At 40.7% G+C, this 21,321-nt stretch overlaps 1 protein-coding gene across 1 annotated transcript; it reads right to left on the bottom strand.

Annotated features, from left to right (window-relative positions):
• Window positions 1-4,858: 4,858 nt before the first annotated feature.
• si:dkeyp-92c9.2 (uncharacterized protein LOC571482 homolog) lies at window positions 4,859-12,814 on the bottom strand. The gene is made up of 2 exons (XM_051391109.1): window positions 12,234-12,814; window positions 4,859-11,607 (listed from the first exon to the last, which is right to left on the bottom strand). Exon 2 carries the CDS (start codon window positions 11,426-11,428, stop codon window positions 10,436-10,438), a length of 993 nt encoding a protein of 330 aa, XP_051247069.1. The 5' UTR covers window positions 11,429-11,607; window positions 12,234-12,814; the 3' UTR covers window positions 4,859-10,435.
• Between the last annotated feature and the right edge of the window lie 8,507 nt (window positions 12,815-21,321).

Below are 21,321 nucleotides of genomic sequence, written 5' to 3'. Positions count from 1 at the left end.
TACTTGTTATATGTTAAAAAGTAAATTATTTCCATCTGAAATGTACAAGCTGCATAAAATGGAAATACTCAAGTAAGGTACAAGTTCCCTTAATGGTTGACTTGAGTGCAGTAGTAAAGATAATAGTCTATTATAACATTATATGTGATTATTAAGTCTTTGGCACTTAGACTGTACAGGGAGATTTCTGTGTCTGCAGCAGCAACAGACACTGATGGTGGTTGATGACTCTGCTGATTAAATAATGAACCTGATGAATCTGCAAAGACTTGAGACCAGAACTGTAAAACCAGGTAAGTTTGATTGTTGAAACTGATTACATTGAACATTTTAAGTTAAACTAACTTAATTTTGCAAGTTAAAAAACCTTCAAGTAGCTTTAATCTTAAGTGACACTGAGTTAATTTTTTATTTGTACTGTTAAAATGTACTTAATCAGGAAAGTTAGTGTCACTTTAAATTACTAGCAAAAGCTGCTTAATCAAGAATATTTTTTAACTTACAAAATTGAGTTTGTGTTACTTAAAATTTTCGATGTAATTCGTTTCAGCAATTTCTTTGAGTTAAAATAACATCCCAGTGCAGTAAAACAGCAGCAGGTTGTCATTGGATACATGAGACCAGCTGATATATAATCAACAGCAAGTAAACAATGTTTGAGAGGACTGAATGCAGGATGGAAACAGGTCCATATGCAAAACAAAAGTGTTCCTGACTGAACTTTTGCTTCATTACTAACCTGCTGCAGTACCACTGTTAGCCTGAGTATATTCTTTTTAACACCTCGTGAAGCTTTAATGAAACCTCTGATTGCTCTTCACAGAATTCGACATCCCCGCAGAGTCTTCTGTGGTCCCCTCCGGCGGTGTCCTTCGCCAACTACTTATGGGTGCATGGCTGAGTGAACCATCTGTTCACTCAGCCAGGATGTGCCAGCAGGCTACTGCTCTCCAAGGTCCCAAACTGTACTCATGATCTGTAAAGAATCTCACAGTGGAGACTGACCCCGATATCAAATGATATTATTCCTTTTTAAAGCTCAGCTGCAGCACAGGACCTTTATTTCTCCCACTGCGGTCAGGGGAAATCTTTTATTCTTAAATCTGATGGTTGCAACTGTGCCAGACTCACAGATTAAGTGAATTTATATTTCGAACATGCACAGGATCCCGGTCTGTTTGCTGTAAGCTCCACTCCCCTTAGTTACTGTTGCTACGTCTGTCCATCTTTCCAATCTCATACGGCACTTATGCAGTTTGGCTCCTCGATTTCAGGCCGAGACAAAAGCAGAACATTGATTTCTAGTTGTGGACCGTTGACAACTGTCGCTGGCAGGTTTCACCAGATGTGGTTAGCTAGCTAATTAAGCCAACGTTAGCTCCATGAGTGGGTTGAAAACATTGTCTCCGGCTGACTTTTTAATGTTTTAAAATCTTGTAAAAAAAAAAGAGGATTTAAATATGCACATGATGTCTATAATATTGTGCTAAAAGACTGAGGCTACAGGTCCAGGCCAGCAGACGAATATAAGACTATATATAAGAAGAATATAAGAGATTATAATAAAGACACAGTTTGTGTTGCAGTGTAAAGTTAGGTAGTCCAAGTGTTGTAAGTATGATAAAGGAAATACATAATGGGACTATTATTTTGTTGATAATAGTGATCTTGAGATTAACTCAGGTGATGCTGGTTGGAGCTGCTGGAGTATAAACTTTACTGAATGCAATAAACATCAGCTCTGATATTGTAACACATCTCTCAGTTTCCACAAATACGACATAGTGGATGTCTTGAAAAGGGTTTATTTTGATTGATAACTTGTAACCCTACAAACCAGGAAATGCTCCTTGGCCTTGGTTGCTTGGTTACTACTGTGGGTAGCAAACTAGTTAGCTTGACATGCCAACAATTGCAGCTTATGTTGGAGTAGATACACAGTTTAAAGTCCAGATGAAATTAAAAAAAAAATGCCTTTTTCATATTGTACATTTATTTAACAATTTGTGCCAAAAAATGTACAATTTCCAATGATACCGAAGTCATTCGCAGAGTTTCCAGATGGACTTGAAGCCTTTTCTACACTTTGTGTTTTGTTTGGACAATGGCTGCCAAATATTGTTGCAAATTACTGATTTAAAAGCCGACATAAGCAGCCATTTTGCGGTGAGACTAAACCAGGAAAGTGCTACTAGTTTTAAAAACACAGCTTCAGTTGATAATGTCTCTGGATACCATCTATAGGAAGCACTGACAGAGGAGGTGGGAGGGGGGGGCCACGTTAGATCCCAGAGGGCCGATAAAAGGCAGCGAACAGCAGCCGAGGCTTTCAGAAAGCCACTGGGAACGCACTATAGAAGTGTGACACTGGGAGGCAGAGAGCTGGGTGATTTGTGTCCTCAGAGGGAAGGAGAAAGCTGGAAATGGACTCAGCCATCTGCAGCGACGTGCCTCTTCATTTCACCTCATCTGTCCCCTTTTCTACCAACACATCCCTCACCTCCGTCACCTCTCTGCCCTCTGAGGTGTCCCCAGCCTCTGCCACTGACCCCAGCTCCGACCAGCGCCATATGGTTTTCACCCGGCTGCCCTCTCGCTCCGGCATTGTGAACAGATTATAAATGGCATTTAAATAATCATTTTCCAATACCATCAGACAGAGAGGCCAGACAGACGCATCGCGCCTCGCCAAGTAAGCTGCTTTGACCGAAAAGTCGTTTTTGAGTCTTAGTTTTATGGCGGACATCTGTTATATGATAAAAGCTAAATGAATCTGCTATAAATGAAAATACCCTGCGATTTTATTCTCGGTTGATTGTGGTATTTTACGGCTTTATCAGACTATCCATGTGAAGAATATTAGCAGCTGTGTGAGCCCGGTTTGTTTCTTATTTGCTTAAGCACATTTACAGAAAGAACATAATCACCACATTTTATACGAAGCAGCATGAGGCTTAATTTTGTGCAGCAAAAGACGATTATTCACTCAGAACGTTTAGTTTGTATGAAAATTAAATAAATAAATAAATAAATCGATGCCTCTAAAATGAAACATTATCGCTTGCAGGAATAGTTCCTGTACAAACAGGAACTGTCCTGGTATCGATATCAAAACATGAAACATGTTAGAAACTGAATTAAACTAATTTGTTATTATTTATTTTTATGACTTTAATTAACACAATGAGCTTGTTGACAGGAATCAGTCTGATGTTGTTTAATCCTTAATATTTTGTATTAATGTACACCAAATGATCTCCAACTGCCTGTTTATCACCAGGTCAGAGTTGTATTGAGATGAGTTTACTTTTAGAGACGACATGCAGTAAACTAATCATCGGTCTGAGAGAAGATAATTAGAAAAAAACATTTTTAATCAGTTATGAATGGACGCTGGATCATTTGATTTAAGACGTACAGAACTTGTTGTACTCGGAAGTAAACGCAGCATGTAATACTCAGTATCAGCTTTAAAATATACTTCAAAAGTAAAGCACTCATTATACATAATGGGGCATTTCTAATTAATATCCAGCACTTTATATAAGAGGGTTATAATTAGTGACGCATTCATGTGTAAGTGTCATTAATGTTGCAGCTAATTTTAATTACATATTGCTGGATAGCTTAACCTTTAATACACAGAGGTGGGAAGTAACTAAGTACAAATACTTTGCTCCTGCACTTAAGTAGTTTCTCAGTTATCTGTTCTTTACTTTTACCCTTTATTTGTTTTTCTGCTCCTTACAGTTTCAAAACAGGCTTGTTGTTTAGATTTTGATGCATTTGAGGGGTGTTATCCATTTTTATTTCTATTTTGCATCATTGCTCACCTTCCCAACATTAACACTGGAGCATAAACGACATAAAAGACGTGAGAGACAGGACTCAACTCTGTTTCAGCTTTGCACAGAAACAGCCGGTAGAAATGTCCTTTAGAGAAACCAAGAGAGTACTTTTATACTTTATATATTTCAGATCCTGAATTTTTTCTTTTTACTTGAGTAAAGAAGTTGAATAAGTTCAAGTATCTGTACTTGTACTCGAGTAAAGAATGTGTGTACTTTACCTCTGATAATACTATAATCCTTTATTAAGTTATTGAAGAAGTAGAATAAACTAGAATAACATGGAAATAATCAAATAAAGAACAACTATATAGTTATGAACCACCACTGGAAATACTTCAACTGTGAGAAAATGATCTCCATCAAAGTGAGGAAACATGTAAGAATGCAGGATAAAATAGAGGACGTTGTTTGTGTGTATGAACCGTATGAACAGTGCAGATCAGTGATAACACACAGTGACAGGGGGAAGGCAGCCTGAGGCAGACGCTCTGCTGACCGCCACTACTAAACCTTCTCTTCTCCTTTAACGCTTTTAATTTTAAACTCACAGAACAAAGCACCCAGAATGCTGCAGATGTAACTTTCTTTTTTATGTTTTCTACGCCGTGCAGACCGAGGGGAGGCTGTTCACAGCATCACAGCGTTTCCACCTGTGGTCGGAGCAGAGAGGGAGGTGATTGACGGCAGAGACATGCTCAGATGGAGCACAGCCGCACCCTCTCCACACACACACACACACACACACACACACACACACACACACACACACACCTAAGACAGGAAGCCAAAAGGCCATCTGCAGCACCGAGCTATTGTGAGGTTGTGCATTAAGCTATTTTATGTCCCACATGAATTAACTGCCAGTCTTAAGTTAGCAGGATTGCAGGCGGAGGAGTATATCATGTGTACTGTGAGGGGAGAACAAAGGCAGTTTTTAGTTAAGTGTGTGAGCCTCGCAGATGTAAAAAGTGTGAATGGATGAATGAAAAAGAGAGAAATACGGGATCTGGATTTCAGCTCAATACTTTATTAAATAATCAACATAGTAAACATCATCATGAAAAAGGAAAAAACAAAAATAAAACATGAAAAATGAAACAGTCACATTTGTTTTTCTTCAAGTTTTCCTCGTCAACAGTATTTCACTTTTAGCTGCGCACACACACACACACACACACACACACACACACACACACACACACACACTTTAGTGGCTTTACAAAAGTCACTCGAGGTGCTGCTTCATTTTGGTGTGACAGTTACAATGATGGCTGAGGAAGGTAACCCAGGGGGACCCGGGCAGAGGAAGAGGAGGAGGAGGAGGAGGAGGAGGAGGAGGAAGAGGAGATGGATGCTAGACAGTTATATATTTATCTCTGTATTAACATCTGTCTAGTGTTGACACAACACAGACGAATGTGAAGTTCTTGAAATTTGAAAGCTTTTGTGGAAAAAAAGCCGAAGCATCAGAGGCAAAGCTACAATCAGTGAGGACTCAGGCTGAGCTGGAGCTGCCTGCGACAAACGCTACACGTACAATGGCTGCCTTTGTGTCACCAGCTGGTGCATTGATAAGAAAAAAGCTATTGATAGCCACTATCTTGATCGTTTCTTTATGTGTACTGTAGCCTGTGTGACTCCGAGGGAGCAGGGAGATTCTTGTTGCAGTAGATGATACATCGTGACCACATCTAAATTAGCAAATTGACAAATGAAGTCTGGTATGAGGCCGTTATAAAACAGCTGAGTTTGAAATAAAGTAAGTTATAATTCTGTCGTAGCTCATATGAATTCACATGCTTTGCTATTTCAGGCTTGAGAAAATAATGAGAGTCGATTATTTACTTTTGTGTCTATTGTTTTCTAAATACGAACAGACCACCGTAATGATGATACATCTGCAGTCGTAACAGACTTTAATACTGCTGACATCATGTTTCCTATACAGGAACACTCCAATGAGATCCAGTTTTAAGTTACCAAAGAAGTAATCTTTCATTTTAAAACATCACATATAAAAAATCAAACAAAAGCAGAGGTAAAAAAAAAAAAGAAATATTTCTAAACTACCTGGCTGGCATGCATGCTACTACACAGCAAGACTATTTCTTTTTGTTCATTTTTTTCATTCTTCACAGCTCTTTTATTTAATTTTTTTACACACCCACATATTTACATCGTCAGTCTTAAGGTGTCTCACACCGACCTACAGCAGCAGCAGCATACTGAAATAACTTAACACAACTCATAGAGCTGTGAGGACTTAAAGGTAAAGTCTCATCAAATACTATATTTTTCTTACTGTCAACAAAAGAAAATTGTCAGTGTGCCTGACGTATCATATTCTTCTTCACTACGATGAACTTGGGCACTTTAGTTGCACAAACACCGTCCTGCTGCTGTAAATACTCAGGGCACCAAATGTGTATTCATCCGCAGTTGAAAATAGTCCCCAATAAATGCAGTTTTTACTCCGATTTGAGTGACATTTGTCAAAATCTACAGTGGCCAACTTCTTTAAGCAAAGTAATTTGCTTAAAAAAAAAACATTCATGGTCTGGTTTTGAAGATTTATGTGTTTTGTAAGAACCAAACTAAACTTTAAAGTACAAAAAGAAACGCTCTAATGCATGATACTCGTTGACTGTAAGAAAAAATATAGAATAACAAAAGACTTATCCGTTAAATCTTTTATCACATTGTTCACACAAACCCATGTTTTCAAAACTGAGCCGGTCTAAGGCCCATCTGAATTATTCTGTAAAGCAGAGTTGTCGAAGTCCCAAATGAAGGTCCCATCCACAAAGGTCCAGTTTGCACTAAATGTCCTGTTTAACCTTATTTAAATATCTAGTGTCAGTCAGTTGTGTCATAAATCATCCACAGAGACGTCGCAGGCATCGTGTGTCTCTTTCGCCGTCAGTCAAAGAGCGTGGGGACTCGTGCCCAGGGAGTTTGATTGGATAAACAGAACTAGAGCTCCGGCTGAGATGCGAGTTAATTGGCTTGGAAGCCGCTCTCACTCTGTGAAGCTATTGGAGGAACAGCTACGTGATCCAGCTCGCCGACTGATCGGACAGAGTTCCTAAAAAAGGGGACAGTCGCCTTCTTGGTCGAGACAAAATTACATCACATTTGCCAAATTGCGTTAAAGCCCAATCAGGCTTAAATGCTACGGTTCCTCTGTGTCTGTGCTATTAATGAGCACAATCAATGAGCCAAATATGAGCGTTGAGTTGTTTTTCATTAAAGGAAAGGTTACAACGTGCTGCTGAAGGAAAACCTGCAGCAGATTGTTCCTCATTTGTCACTGATGTCAGAGCAAGAGTTAATATCAGCACCACTTGAACAACTTGTACTGTATCTTCTGATTTAATTAACGTTCCAGGTCTACAGGAGACGAATGGTGGAAGCAGATGTTGCCCTTAACTCTGACCCACATTCACACACAAACACAACCGACCCGATGCCAACAAACAGTCCCATTCTGCCCTTCCTCGTCCTGACAATGGCTGGCGGGTGTGGGGTGTCAAATCTAATGAAACAGGCTGGGAACAACAGCTGAGTGTGTGTGGAAATGGGGTTGGAGGGAGAAGGGGGGGGAGGAAGAGGGAGGGAGGGAGTGGGGGGGAGGTTGAGTCAAGACACAAGTGTCCTTGTCAAAGCTGGGGCCAAGCCATAGAGAGAGAGAGTGAGAGAGAGAGAGCTGCACTGACTGCAACAACAAGCCCAAAATGGCTGCCAGTCAAAGCTCCCAGAAAGAGAGACGGCGCTGTCTCGGAGCTCTGCTCTCGCTGGGCGTGAATCGCTGCCGTCACTCCTCTCTGGTTGACTGGTGTGAGCTCATGCGAGATCCCTCAGACGGGCAGGGAGGCAGGCTTGACGCCAATAAGCCCGGTTTGAGCAGGAGTAGGCAGCAGGGGCTGAGCTTCGGGGTCTCTGAGGCCCCCAGTTTGTTGGAGCAAGATTTGAAGGCTGAGCCGAGGGCCAGGACTCTACGGGAAGTGTGACACCAAATCTCATCGGATTCTGAACCGTTTACTTATTTCCTCATGATTTCATCCCTCGCTCCCTCTCTCTGTTTGATTGGGTGGGAGGATTAGGGCTGGATTACCCAAGGAGAGGATGTGAACCAGTTTGTTTGCACATGTGTGTGAAGGTCGGATCTTATAGGGATGCTCGCTTATCATACGACCTTGTGGGTGGGGTATATACTGCAGCGTCAAAGCAAAGTGTGCAAGAGCGACTGCCACATGGGGGGGGGACGTGGAGCACCTAAACCTCCAGATGACCGAACACAATAAGATTAAGGCTTTTGCCACATGCTACTGTGAGGAAGACATCTTGGTGGAAGTGAAGCATCCATGTATTTAGGTTTGAAGCAGCAGCAGCATCCTACTGGACACCAGTGGTTGTGATTTGATTAATAAAGTAGGAAAGCAATCTAATCTTTTCTGGCAAATTACAGGATATTCTTAACTCTTTTGGGACTCTAAAAATTGTTCACATGAAACAAGGTTAAACTCGTAACTAGCAAACATCCAACCAACAGTAGGGGGTGTGTTAACCTTGTAGACCGCAAGAAGACCTTGTTTAATTTTAAGGGGTCAGGAACCAAAAAGGTTGACAACCACTGTCCTATAACAGGCCTCGCTATTTTTAGATATTTCTATAAGTCATATATCAGTTTTGATGAAAGAAAATGGGTTAAAAAGGGTCCAGTGGAGTGCATACACTTTGTAGTTTGACTGTTTAATGTCTTTTAAAGCCAATTTGATGCATAATTAGCAGTTAATTTGTGGTTTCCACCTATTTTTCTACCTTTTTTCTACTACTGGAAGCTTTTTCCAGGCTATCAGCAGTTAAAGACTGTAAACTTCAATTTGTAATCAGTGAATTCTTGCAGCAGGAATCTAAAGAAGATGCAGATGGATAAGGACATAATATCCATCTGAAACTATATTTAATCTGCTTTTAAGAGAAAAACGCATATATTTTTGTTCTAACAACGAACCTTGGCCTCATCTGTGTCCACCTCTGACATGCACAAACACATGGGAAAAAGAAATTAAAGCTATTTTGGTTCAATCAAGGGAATAATTTAGCAAGAGACAGGAGCTGAGGGAGGGACGAGGGAGAAGTCTCTCGATGGCAGATGAGGATGCGCAGGTGACTGATGAGAAACTGGGACAAATTCAGAAGTAACAACAACAAACCCCTTCAACCACAACAGGCTTCATCTCCCACTGCTGCATGTATATCTTTCAGAGAGCTTTACTGCCACTACGCTGGACCCTGAGCTGCACACGTGCGTTTTATTCATGCACCGAGGAGAATGAAGCACACACGACAAGGTATTTAAAAGTGTTTGTGTGTGTGTGTGTGTGTGTGTGTGTGTGTGTGTGTGTGTGTGTGTGTGTGTTTATGTACATATGTGTGTGTTTACAGTCCAGCACTGGTCCGGCCTGGCCTGGATTAGCCACTGAAGCTCTGCAGGGCAGCCGAGTGGACAAGAAGGGGGCAGAGGTTGAGAGAGAGGAGGGGCTGCAGTAATCTGCTAATCTCATTAATACCACGGCTGTGGGTGCCCTGTCAACAAGACGCAGGGAACAAAGGATGGAGTAAACAGCTGATGACCCTGGCTGCCGTCCACCGCACAATGCCTACACACACATAACCAGGCATGCACTCACACAATCTTAAAATCTAAATGCATGTTCTGTGCTGCTTCCACCAGAAAACTCTCCTGAGATGAGATAAAATAGAAACACAGAGGAGTTCATTGGCAGGTTTGAGATAAAAAAAAAGAAATAGCAACTGTCCCCTCAGGCCAGACGACCCTCAAAAGGCTCCACAAAACACTGCCTGTTCGTTTTGCTTTAGTGATTACACAGCGCACAGCAGGACCAGCGGGACCTTACATGGACCTCTCAGCTGTTCCCATCAGTCTGAGTCACTTTTCACTGCTGGCACACGGGGCTTAGCCTGCAGCGGATGTCAAGATGTCTTCTTGTATTGTCCAGGAAATATGTAACTTGGCCTAGATGGATTTTATTGTCTGTGAATCCACTCAGACATTTAGAATATAACCAGTGAAAATTCCTTGATGGTGTTTTGTGAGTGATGATGGCATCTTCTCGGCCCGTGCAGACTGATTGATCACATTCAGAGAGGAGGGTGGGGATGCTGGGGCGCCTGGCTGTGCGGATCCAGAGGGGCAGCCGGGGCAACACATGGGGTCGGATAGGACAGGTGGACCAAATGGTTCCTCAATTCAAGTAAACTCAGGTGGATATTCCAGGAGAAGAAACATGATCTATTAGCCTCTGTTAACCAATTATCAGAGAAGAATCTTCCCTATTTCTATCTGTGGATGGAACGGGACAATGGCAACAAACACAGATGGAATGATTAAATATGTCTACAAAGCTCTGTCAACATAGGCCTTCATAGCTCCTGCACGGCAGCAGAAGAGGAAAAAGGGGCAAGGAATCTGTATGAGACAAATGTGTGTGTGTCTGTGTGCAAGCGTACGTGTGCATGAGTGTACAAAAAAGGCATGCGGTCAGCAAGGATGGGCGCTCTCACCGATCCAGCACCCGACTATAGTCCTGGGTCCCACAGCCGCCTTCACTCTTGAGTTCAGCGAATACTTGTGTGAAAAAGTGCGGGTCTGCGTTGATGCGCAGCATCTTGGAGCTGGTGGCATCGATGATGGCGAGGCAGCGGTCCCAGAAGGCCTCCTTACCCGCCTCAACCAGGAAGGGCTTGAGCGGGTACGAGATCTCGTTGCCCATGTAGGAGTAGGACAGGTAGAGGCAGGTGAGCAGGATGGCCTGCAGCTCGTGCTCCGACGCCACCAGGTCGCCGTCCACGACGTCTCGGCACAGCATGTAGACAAAGACCACGTTGGCCGGCGTGACGAAGGCCTGGTCCTGCCAGCCCTGCAGCAGCAGCGAGCGGTCCACAGCCCGCAGCCAGAGCACTGGGTCGGCCGGAGACAGATGCTTCAGACGGTAGCAGCGACAGCACAGGAACTCCCCCAGGCAGCGCAAGAGCTCACTGGTGGAGGCCTGTACGATGACACGCTTTGGGGACGAAGTCACTGTCCCCTGGGGGACTTTTTTCACAGAGGAAAGCTGTTGGGACTTGCTGTAGCTACACCCGTACCCCTGTCCCAACCCGAGGCCATACCCAAGCCCCAGACCCAGTCCTGCTGGGCCCTCGTAGCTGGACAGGTTGGCACATGACAGCGACTTCTTCACATTCTCGCGGTTGAGGTGCAACACGGGGTCCTTCTGGTAGATGTTGATGTTGTTGTTGTTGTTAAGAGGGTCCCCGGGGGCCACAGGACCGCAAGGGCCTTTCTTAGAGGTGCCCTTCTTCTTCGTTGAGGCCACAAGTCGCTTCCACGTGAGCGCCGGGAGGAAGATGGACTGGCCCCGCTTCAGCCCGCGGTCTTTCTGGCTGTTAAGAGAGCGGCTGCTGAGGCTCGGGTAGTGGCTGAGCGAGCCTGGCCGGTTGTCATAGTAGCCTGATTTCCGAGAGCCGGGAGACAGCGACAGTACAGTGCCCATGGTGAGTCAGTGCTCCAGAGATTATACTGCCGTACTGTTGTTGTAGAGAGAGGACGCGTTTGAGGCAAAGCTCTCTTTTAATTCTTAATATCCAGCAGATGTGAAACAGCAAGAAGAGACGAGAAGGTGCAGACGTATCGAGGTGAGGGCACAGTTTAAATGACTGTGGCTGCAGAGACCTGCAACATTAAAACACACAGGAAGAAAATGTAAACGAATGCACAGTAATACACATAATAAGAACAATTTAAATACATATCAGCAACATATTGCAAAATGCACCTTGTTTACATTAAACTGCATCATATAAAAAATTACATTAAATTGTAGAGAGATAAAAGTTCCCCAAAATACCAAACAGCTGAATACTGATGCAAAAAGAATCTATATTTGCAGCCATGAAAACATGCAGTTTGAATATTTCACTGTGTAAACATTACTGAAGAGGTGGACCCAGCAGATCTACGGGCGATGCTGTCAGACAGAGAGGAGCAAGCACAATTTGTTCCGACCTTTAGGGAGGAATATTCGGGTAAAACTGGATTTTAAGGGGTTAATTATTAGCCTGATTTAATCTATTAGCCCTGTTCGTGTGAAGATTCCAGGATTTAAAACTATTAAAAGGACTCTTTATCTTTCTCTTAAGCACTAAATATAGGTGAACAAGGCGCACATAACACATTATTCCCTCTGTAACGAGCTCTTAAATAGATAATATAGTTTCCATCTCAAACTGTACTGAACAACCACAAACACACATTAATCTTAACATTTCATCTCAATCCCTGGGTTCTCTGAGGCTCACCTGTGTGTACAGTTGTTGTTGTTGTTGTTGTTGTTGTTGTTGCCGCAGTCCGCGATGCAAACATATAAAGGAAGGCGCAACAAATGCGCTGTTTCTGCAGCCACAGCCGATAAGTCAGGATGGCAGCGGGCTGGATGCTGATCTGTCTGCACAGTCAGAGGCAGAATAAAGTCACTCTCGCAGAAGCTTTCTGACCTACTCTTCAAAAAGATGCCAAAGTGTGGAACAGCGCGTCGGTCCTCGCCAGGCGGGGTGCAGGTGTCATCCTCCGCTGCACCTCAGACCCGGTCGAGAAGGATGGTCGACTTTATTGCGATCAACTGTCTCTTCACTTGTGTCTCCATGTCAAACTTTCACAGTGTCTGAGTCCTTTCAATGCATTCCATCTCTCAGATCCGAGCGTAAAGTGTCCCCTGACTTCTCCCCGGTTCACGGTTCCTGGTTGCCGGTGCAGCTGTGCACTCTTGAGCTCCGGTCGTCTACTGGCCGGTGGTCGGTCCCGACAGTCCGACCTCTGAACGGGCTTCTCTCACAGTGAGGCAGCGCAGCAGCCAGTGAGCGCACAGAGCGGCTCGTTACACCGCCTCCAAGAGACACAGACTCCTCCTAACTGGGCTCAGCTGCTGTCTGACACACACACACACACACACACACACACACACACACACACACACACACACACACACATAAACAATGAGTGCAGTAAAATCAACAGATTACACATTATCTACATTCATCATCTTCAACAATTCATTATTATTTTACACATTATTATTGGTACAGCAACAGTAGCACATGATAAACTTTATTTATAGCACATTTATTACAAAAAGATGGTGCAAAAAAAAAAGTTAAATAATATTAAATTTTACGGAAAATAAAATAAAATTTAGAACAAAGGCAAAGTACATTTTAAAAAAGTGTAAAATCCTATAAAAAACAAACTTATTAAACAACATTTATTTTATTAAATAAATAATAAAACACAAGACATCCCTAATTAATATCTCTAATTAATATGAAACTAAAAAATGACTACAGTAAAGTTGATCATTTACTAGCTCTTCCAGAGCTCTTGATCATATCACATGATCTTCATCAGCCCAGTTGTCAGTTCTTTTGATGTCTTGTCAAACTCTCATCTGCTGATGAACATCATGTGATATGAGCGAAAGCTCCAGAACACCTAAATGGACCATTCAGTCATTGTTTTTCTCAACAGATGTTTCCAAGTTTAAGAAAACAAGAGAAAATTGTAATAAATAGATAAAACTGTAAATGAATAGTGTTAGTGTTACTTTACCGTTTTATAAGTAATACAGTTTTATTATTAGTAGTAGTAGTCGTCGTTGTCGTAGTTTAAGTAGTAGTAGTAGTACTAGTAGTAGTAGTAGATGTATAGCTGCAGCGGTAGTAGTATTAGTATAAGTAATATAAGTAGTAGTAGTACAGCTGCAGCAGTAGTATTAGTAGTATTAGCGGTAGTAGTAGTATTAGTAATAGTATTAGTTGTATTAGTAGTGTAGCTGCAGCAGTAGTACTCGTAGTACTCATTGTGCACCAATCTTTTTGCCAGCTCTGCACAAACACTTCACCTGGTTGTCTAATAAACACTCTCAGCAACACAAACTGCAGATGGAGCAGAAAGTATGCAGGCCAATAAATGTGTAATGACTTAAAAGAAGTTGTACAAAAGTCCTTCAGAAGCCTGGAAATACACGCGTCCAGCAGGGAGGTAAAATAATCCCCGTTAATTTCATATTCATGTTGATTTATAGGAACATTAAAGTACATAAAGCTTCAGGAATCCAATGAAATTAAAAAGTAAGTATCAGATCAGGATGAAATGAGTAACTCACTCCTGTGAGGGTTTACTGTGGTGTGTAAGCCTCCCTCACGTGTTGACAGGTCAGCTCTTATTATGCAACTGTCTTTATGAGTCCTTGCTGTATTATGGGTCAGGGAGATGCCTGAGCTGTGGAGTGTAAGAGGATCAGACGCATTGTTAGGAAGGACGGACGATAAGTGTCAATGAAGCAATCTCCCCTTCCATCCATTGGATCTGTCTGTCTCCTTCTGAGAACTTAATAAACATCATTACCGTGGGCTATTTTGGTCATTGAGTCAGTGTGTTGTGAAACCGATGTTGGTTTAGAAGTTGTAACTATTGTCTTTATTAATGTTTAATTAATAATTTACAAGTGCTTCATAGATCAGTTATGAGCAGCGTCAGATTTCAGAACCTTCACTGAATTAAAAGCTGTAAATAAATACTTAATACAGACACTATAAGAGTCAGTGAGAGTGATACTTAATCATTGTTTGATTAATAAAAAGATTTAATTGTGGAATTTTCCATGCGAAAGCCTCTTTGACATCAGCGGATAGCTAAAGACCTTTCTGGGAAACGAGGAGGAACTGTAGAGACAGATAAAGAGAATAAACAAACTAAACAAATGATTATGGGCAGATGAGATAAGAGGGGTGGTAGTGTGCAGGAGTTGGCGAGAAGCAGGCATAAACAGCAAGATACAGGAAGGAATTTTAAAATCCCCCTAATAATAGTCAGTGCTTGACCATATTAGAGTAATTCAATTAATTAAATTCCAGTTTAATGCGAAGCTGCAAGCAGTCCAATCAATGCTAACTGCAGGTCAACTGACCCTGGAGCTGGTTCCTTCTGGTCTTCCAAGAAACAAGTTAATCAGAGGAGGCTTTTCTTCACGCTGTGCTCCCGAAATAAACAACTCCAGTAAATTTAAATGTAATTGTATCATCCATGTAAAGGTGTAAACATCCCCTACTGAACTGTTTCTCTGTGCACAAGGACACTTTCTAACTCCCAGAGACAGACGGAAGAGGGGAAGACCAGCTCATCATCTCATTATCAGACAGGTTCTTGATCTCTCTGAAGAACCAGACGTCGGCCTTTTCCTCAGAAATTCCTCAAGTTTAAGCAAATCTGATCTAACGCAGGAAAACAAATACGTTTGTTTCCCACAATTATCTTTGAGCTGTCTTGTTTTAATTGCACTGTACGGCACCTTGAATCTTTATAAACAAAACAGCTTTGCCCAAAATGTCAAGCTCTTCCTTTAAGAAAGGCCACCAAATAAATGAAAGATCTAACAAATATAGTAAAATAATAAAAGTAACAGCTTGAAAATGTGGTTTTTACACTGTTCTCAAGTTGATGTAGACAAATATTAACAATAATAATACTCGAGAGACATCTTCTCTAGTTCGTTTAGGATAAGGAGTGTTTATATTTTCTTAAATTAAGACAATCGGATATTGTCGTGAAGAGGAGGCAGCTGGTTGTTCAGATCTCTCTAGTGGAGAAGAAAAATGCCTCCAAGCTGTAAGTGATGCTAAAGCCACAGTATCGTGATACTAATCGATTCCTCAGACACACCAAAAATAGCAAAATTCACAGACTGTAGGCTTCAGCTCTGTTTCTGTCTCAGTTGCTTCATTTGCACAAATAACAAGACACAAGAGTGAACTGCCTGGTGACAAAACAGAGCATTTAATATAACAAAATCATATCAAATCAAAATGTATTAATGAAGAAAAAAGCAAAAACTAGTGCAACATACAGACGAAATATTAGAATAAACAATAAATTACATGTGTCAACAATTAAATAAACATTAAACCTACATATGTAACTTTGAGAAAAGGAGGATTGTGTTGCAGTCGAGCTCCTCTGACAGAAAGTTCTTCTAAATCTTGTGAGATGCAAATTATTGACCCATCAGGTGTTATATGTGTTGGTTGTGATCACATGTTTGCTCTCATTTAACCCCACTGAGCTCACTGGTTCCCAACCTGGGGGTCAGGACCCCCACTGGGGGTCGCAAGGTCATCTTAATTTTAAGAGGTGAAAGAAAACTCAACATTTTCTGTGGCGAGAACTAAATGACATTGTTACTTTTAAAATGTAGATTATTATTTAAGATATAAACTCTGAAGACCTGAAGATAAACTTTCTTCATAGAGTCTTCACTCTCTGATAAACAACTGTATCCTGTATTAGAAAAGTTAAAACAACCAAAAAGCTGATGGAACAATGGTCAAGTGTCAGGGAGAAGAAAAAACAGAATTTGTCAAATATTTGTTAAAAATATAAACATATTCCAGAATACAGAGAATTATATCAGAAGTTGCTTCAGATAAACTCATCTCTAATTCAACATTTAAAGGAAATAATCTGCTAAACACGTATACACATATAAACATGTTGGTCAGTCGTCAGTTTACTCAATGATATAAAAAAAGGTTGCATAGACCACCAGGACCCCCCCTGACCTTTGACATATTGATTTACTATCTAAAACTTACAACTTAATGCCGCATATGTTCGACTTATAGAGTCAAAATGTATAATTCAGACAGTCAGCGTTGACTTGATATCTCAGTATTTTTATTTTTATCATTCTTAATTTTGTATTTTTTTTCCTCTTGGCGGAAATGAGCCTCCATATAAACATTATTCACCCTAACTTATCATCAAGTTTTTCTTCTCCTGGCATGAAAGGGCTTCCATACATTTAAACCCAAATAAAACACAGAGTGACGAGTTTCATCCTGAGTCAACGAGATCCTCTCCTGGCATAAACCCATCTTTGTTTTCTTGTTTAGGTTTTCATGTCAGTGTGAGCTGGCTGATTGGCTGGTCGAGTTGTATAGGGGAGATCTCCTCATTTAACACACACACACACACACACACACACACACACACACACACACACACACACACACACACTACTATTCCTTCTCCGTCCTCATTTTCTCTGCTGTTCTTCCCTCCAACAGCTGCAGGACTCTGAGCATCTCCTGCACAGCTGACCCGGATACACTGACAGCTATGAAAAGAGCTGTTGTTGTCCACTGATGACCCACCCCCCCCCTCGCATCCCTGCAAACACACACACACACACACACACACACACACACACACACACACATGCACATCACCACTTTACGGCAGCAGACATGAGGCAGGAAACACGAGCACAGACAGCAGTGTGTGATGCTGCCGGTGTCATCGTAATCCCCATTTTGACATTTATATATTTTTTAAATCCTGAGATTAAATGTGAATAAATGCCATTAAAACTATATTTCAGCGTTTGTTACACTGAATAAACTCATATTAAAGACACTCAGAAGTGTCCAAGACTCTTAAAGGTGTGTGTGAGATTTCAGAAAGAGTGTTTCCCTGGTTTGTAGCTCTTTTAAAATCCTAATTTTGGTTCAGAAATCTTTTTTTGGTATCATTTGCTGTTGTTTGACCTAGTTGCATTATGTAATTACGATTTATACTGTCATGTCCCACATTTTGCAGCTAGAGAAGAAGAGACTGCTGCAGTCGATAAAACAAATGTTTTTTTTTTTTAAACCAGAGCTTCTGTTACAAATGAGGCCCAGCAGCTGTATTTTTCTTTTTTTTTTTTTTTTTTTTCCCCGCTCTCATCACAGACACTTTCATCCAGATCCAAACGCACAGTGGATCTGTCTTTCCTTTCTGTCACACACCCACTGATCTTATTTTATTCCTTTAAGACAGAGCAGCATGAATTCACTGAAATGAAACCTAAAATGAGTTTTCTGCAGCAGCAGCAGCAGTAGCAGCGACTGTTTCCTCTGCTCCATCTTTCTTTTACTCTTCTCTTGGTGTAATTGTGGCTCAATGCTTCTGTTTCTGATCACTGTAGCTGTTCTAATATGTCGTTCTTTTTCTGCCTTAAATTGAAAACTTTACATCCTGACTGCTCGCCCCAACTGCTGCAGCCTCATCTGGCATCTTTTAATGTCGACTCTCAGGCGATTTGGGTTCAGTCAGTTCATGCGCAGCAACAACAGGGGGGGCACTTCAGGTTGCAAAGGATTCCATTCAGCTCTATTCAGGAAACATCAAAACAAAAATGATGAACAACAACAAAAAAAAGAAAAAGAAAGAAAGAAAGAAAAGCATCTAAATGAGAACAAGAAAACAGGATTTGAGACATCAGCAGTGAGAGGAAACCAGGGCAGAGACAGCACAGAAAAAAAGGAGTGAAAGGCGTGGAAAGGAGGACACAGACAGAGCAAGGAGGAGGAGAGAAGTGGCGAGGAAAAAAAGGAGAGCGAGAGTGGTAAGAGACAATGGCGGGGGCTGCAGAACGAGGGCACAGACGGGCAGAGAGGGACGGGGAGCTCAGCTGTGGTTCCTGCCGTAGTCAGACAAGTTCACCTGATGACACATCTGTCGGTCTGACTCACCCAGACTCTTTTAATCTCCCTCTTAAAGACCTGCAGACGACGCAGAGGGGCAAAGACAACACATGCAGTGGGATCACATGAGGCTTCGGGCCAGTTTCAGGCTTTTATTGAATATCTAATCATTTGTTTTATATCGTCCACTGCTGAACTGACGGAGGTCCCTTTAAAACCAACTGTGTTTTAATTGCCTCCCTTATAACATCGAACTCCATATGAAGGGTCTTACTCAAGGTGCTGTTAGGGCCCAGTTTACTCCTCAACAGCTGCAGTTCCCTTTCAAATTAAGAGATGTAACCTTCACTACTTGATTCACCCAAATTAGTTAAAACGGTAAATTCAATATATAACAACATAACACGCTAAAGACACTTAATTCTTTTACTTTTTGATACTTAAACATTTTAAAAAGAAGGATTTTTACCTGTAATGGAGGATTTTCACAATGTTGTAGAATTTGTTTTTACTTAAAGGTCCAGTGTCAAACATTAAGGAGGCTCTATAGGCAGAGATGGAATATAATATTCATAGGTATGTTTTCATTAGTGTTTAATAACCTGAATATAGGAATCATTGTGTTTTCATTCCCTTTAAAATGAGCTATCTAAGATCTAAGATATCTAAGAGCTTATCTAAGACGCTGTTGGTCTCCTTCTATTTACCACCAGTAGTTATACAGTAACCAAACACTGGCTGCAGATAGGAGTTTCTAGTTTCTCCTTTACATTTTACAGCCTGTCTTCATTCTCAGGACGTCAAATACAGACGCGAGCTGTGTTCAGTTAGTTGGAATCTGAAACTTCACCGCTAGGTCCTTTAAATAAAGAATCTGAGTACCTTCGCCTCAGTGTTTCAGTGTCTGACGATGGTACAAATCCTGAGACTTGATGGGGACAAAATTCTGATTTAAACACAGAAAACTTACATTTGTAATTTCTGCTGTCACAGTTTTGTCTTTTAGCTCAAATGCAGTGATGACGACTCATTTAAAAACGTGTAGATTTGTCCAGAGATCACTATTTGATGGATTTTTTGACACAGAGTTCAAAGGTTTAATTTAACTTAAATAATTATACACATTTACAAAAGTGCCAAACTCATTTTCAAGCACAAATTTATGAATGACATGAGTCTGGCTGAGTCTGTTTGAATGAATGAAAGTGCTTACAGTCTACAAGGTCTAACGTTGTCCTGCTTACACATGGTGATACTGCACTCTAGTGGACCGTTGAAGTCCATGTTGTTTATAATGGGAGGTTCTGCTTCAGATGCAGAGTTTGTATTCAGGACAGAAGTTTTATTTGAGTTGTGGAACATTTATTTGTGTTTCTGTTGAATAAATGTTCAGACATCTTGTGTTTTTACACCTTAATATAATAAATAATCCACTTTAAGCCAAAGACGAGCATTGATAATCTTTTCTAGTTAAAATAAAAGGTATTAATAAAAGTCATTATTATGAGTATATGAGTATAGTATTTTTTGTTACTTATTTCTACAAATTTCAGAGGCAAAAATCAGGTTAGAGACCTACAATTTACTCTTTCTATTATTTATTTTAAAACTTTACTTTTACGTTACTAAAGTTATCAGTAAACCAGTTTCCTCTAAATGTATCTCTGAGACGTTTTTCATGTTTCATGTAACAAATGTACTATTGTTATATTCTATATCGGATATTTTGATGAGACCTTAATGAGAAAAACGTTGTTATAAAATTACAGATGGCGCCCGGGTTGTTTAGCCAGGTGGGAGTGGGCGTGGCCTGTGTCGTCCTTTTTGTTTTAAATAACGTGCCCGTGAACAAACACCAACAGCACGGATTGAGAACTGACAACCTTTGTGGTGAGATTACTTAAAGAAACTCAAATGACAGAAGAGTTTAAAGAGCTGTAAGACTGAACGAAGTGATCGATAGTGTCCACCTGCAGCCGGAGGATCGATATCCAGGTAATAATACTCGATAACTTTATTGATAACAGCTGCTGGATTCATTTGTTTACACTCAATAGTTCAGACACTAGTTTGATGCTGTTTCCTGCCACTTTATTATCAGTTATGACTCCTGAGAAACAATTTACTGCTGAGCATAAAGTGTTATATGTTATTTATTTATTTATTTCTATCTTTATATGTTTAATGTACCTTTACAGCATTAAATGTCACTCTTTGCGTTGTGTATATATATATATATATATATATATATATAACTAACTATTGTTTGGATGCTGGAGGATTCAGAATCACTTTTATTGTCTAAGTTTGTGAACACATACAAGGAATTTGACTCCAGTTGCTCTCGATGTACATACACAGATAGATAGATAGATAGATAGATAGATAGATAGATATACTTTATTGATCCCTAGATGGGAAATTGCAGTGTAGCAGCAGCATTACACACAGTAACAACACAATGAAGTAAAGAGAACCTAGACATATCAAAAAAGCAATATAAAAAATTTATAAAAATGTATAAATAAGCGGTATAATTGTAGTGCAAAGTAAAAAATATAAGGTGCAGTGAACAGATTATGTAAAAACATATAAGGTGCTTGGATGCTGTATTGTTATGACCAGAGTTTTAGCTGTTATTGTACAGAATAAACATAACTAACAGGACAACAAGCTCAACAACATAGACAATAATAATGTAATCGTTCAAAGTGCAAAGGATGCTGAGATAAATAGTTCTGTGCCGTTAGGTGGATATAATAGAATACAGTAAATATAATGTGCACAGCATTCATAGATGTGAGTTTAGAGATGATATTGATCCAATTTCAGATGTGCAAACATTGCATTACACAGTACAATGAGTGAT

The sequence above is a fragment of the Dicentrarchus labrax genome, unplaced genomic scaffold (genome assembly GCF_905237075.1).
Source record: "Dicentrarchus labrax unplaced genomic scaffold, dlabrax2021, whole genome shotgun sequence".
NCBI lineage: Eukaryota > Metazoa > Chordata > Actinopteri > Moronidae > Dicentrarchus > Dicentrarchus labrax.
The sequence above is the reverse complement of the archived record's forward strand: the minus strand, read 5'-3'. Positions and strand labels throughout refer to the sequence as shown.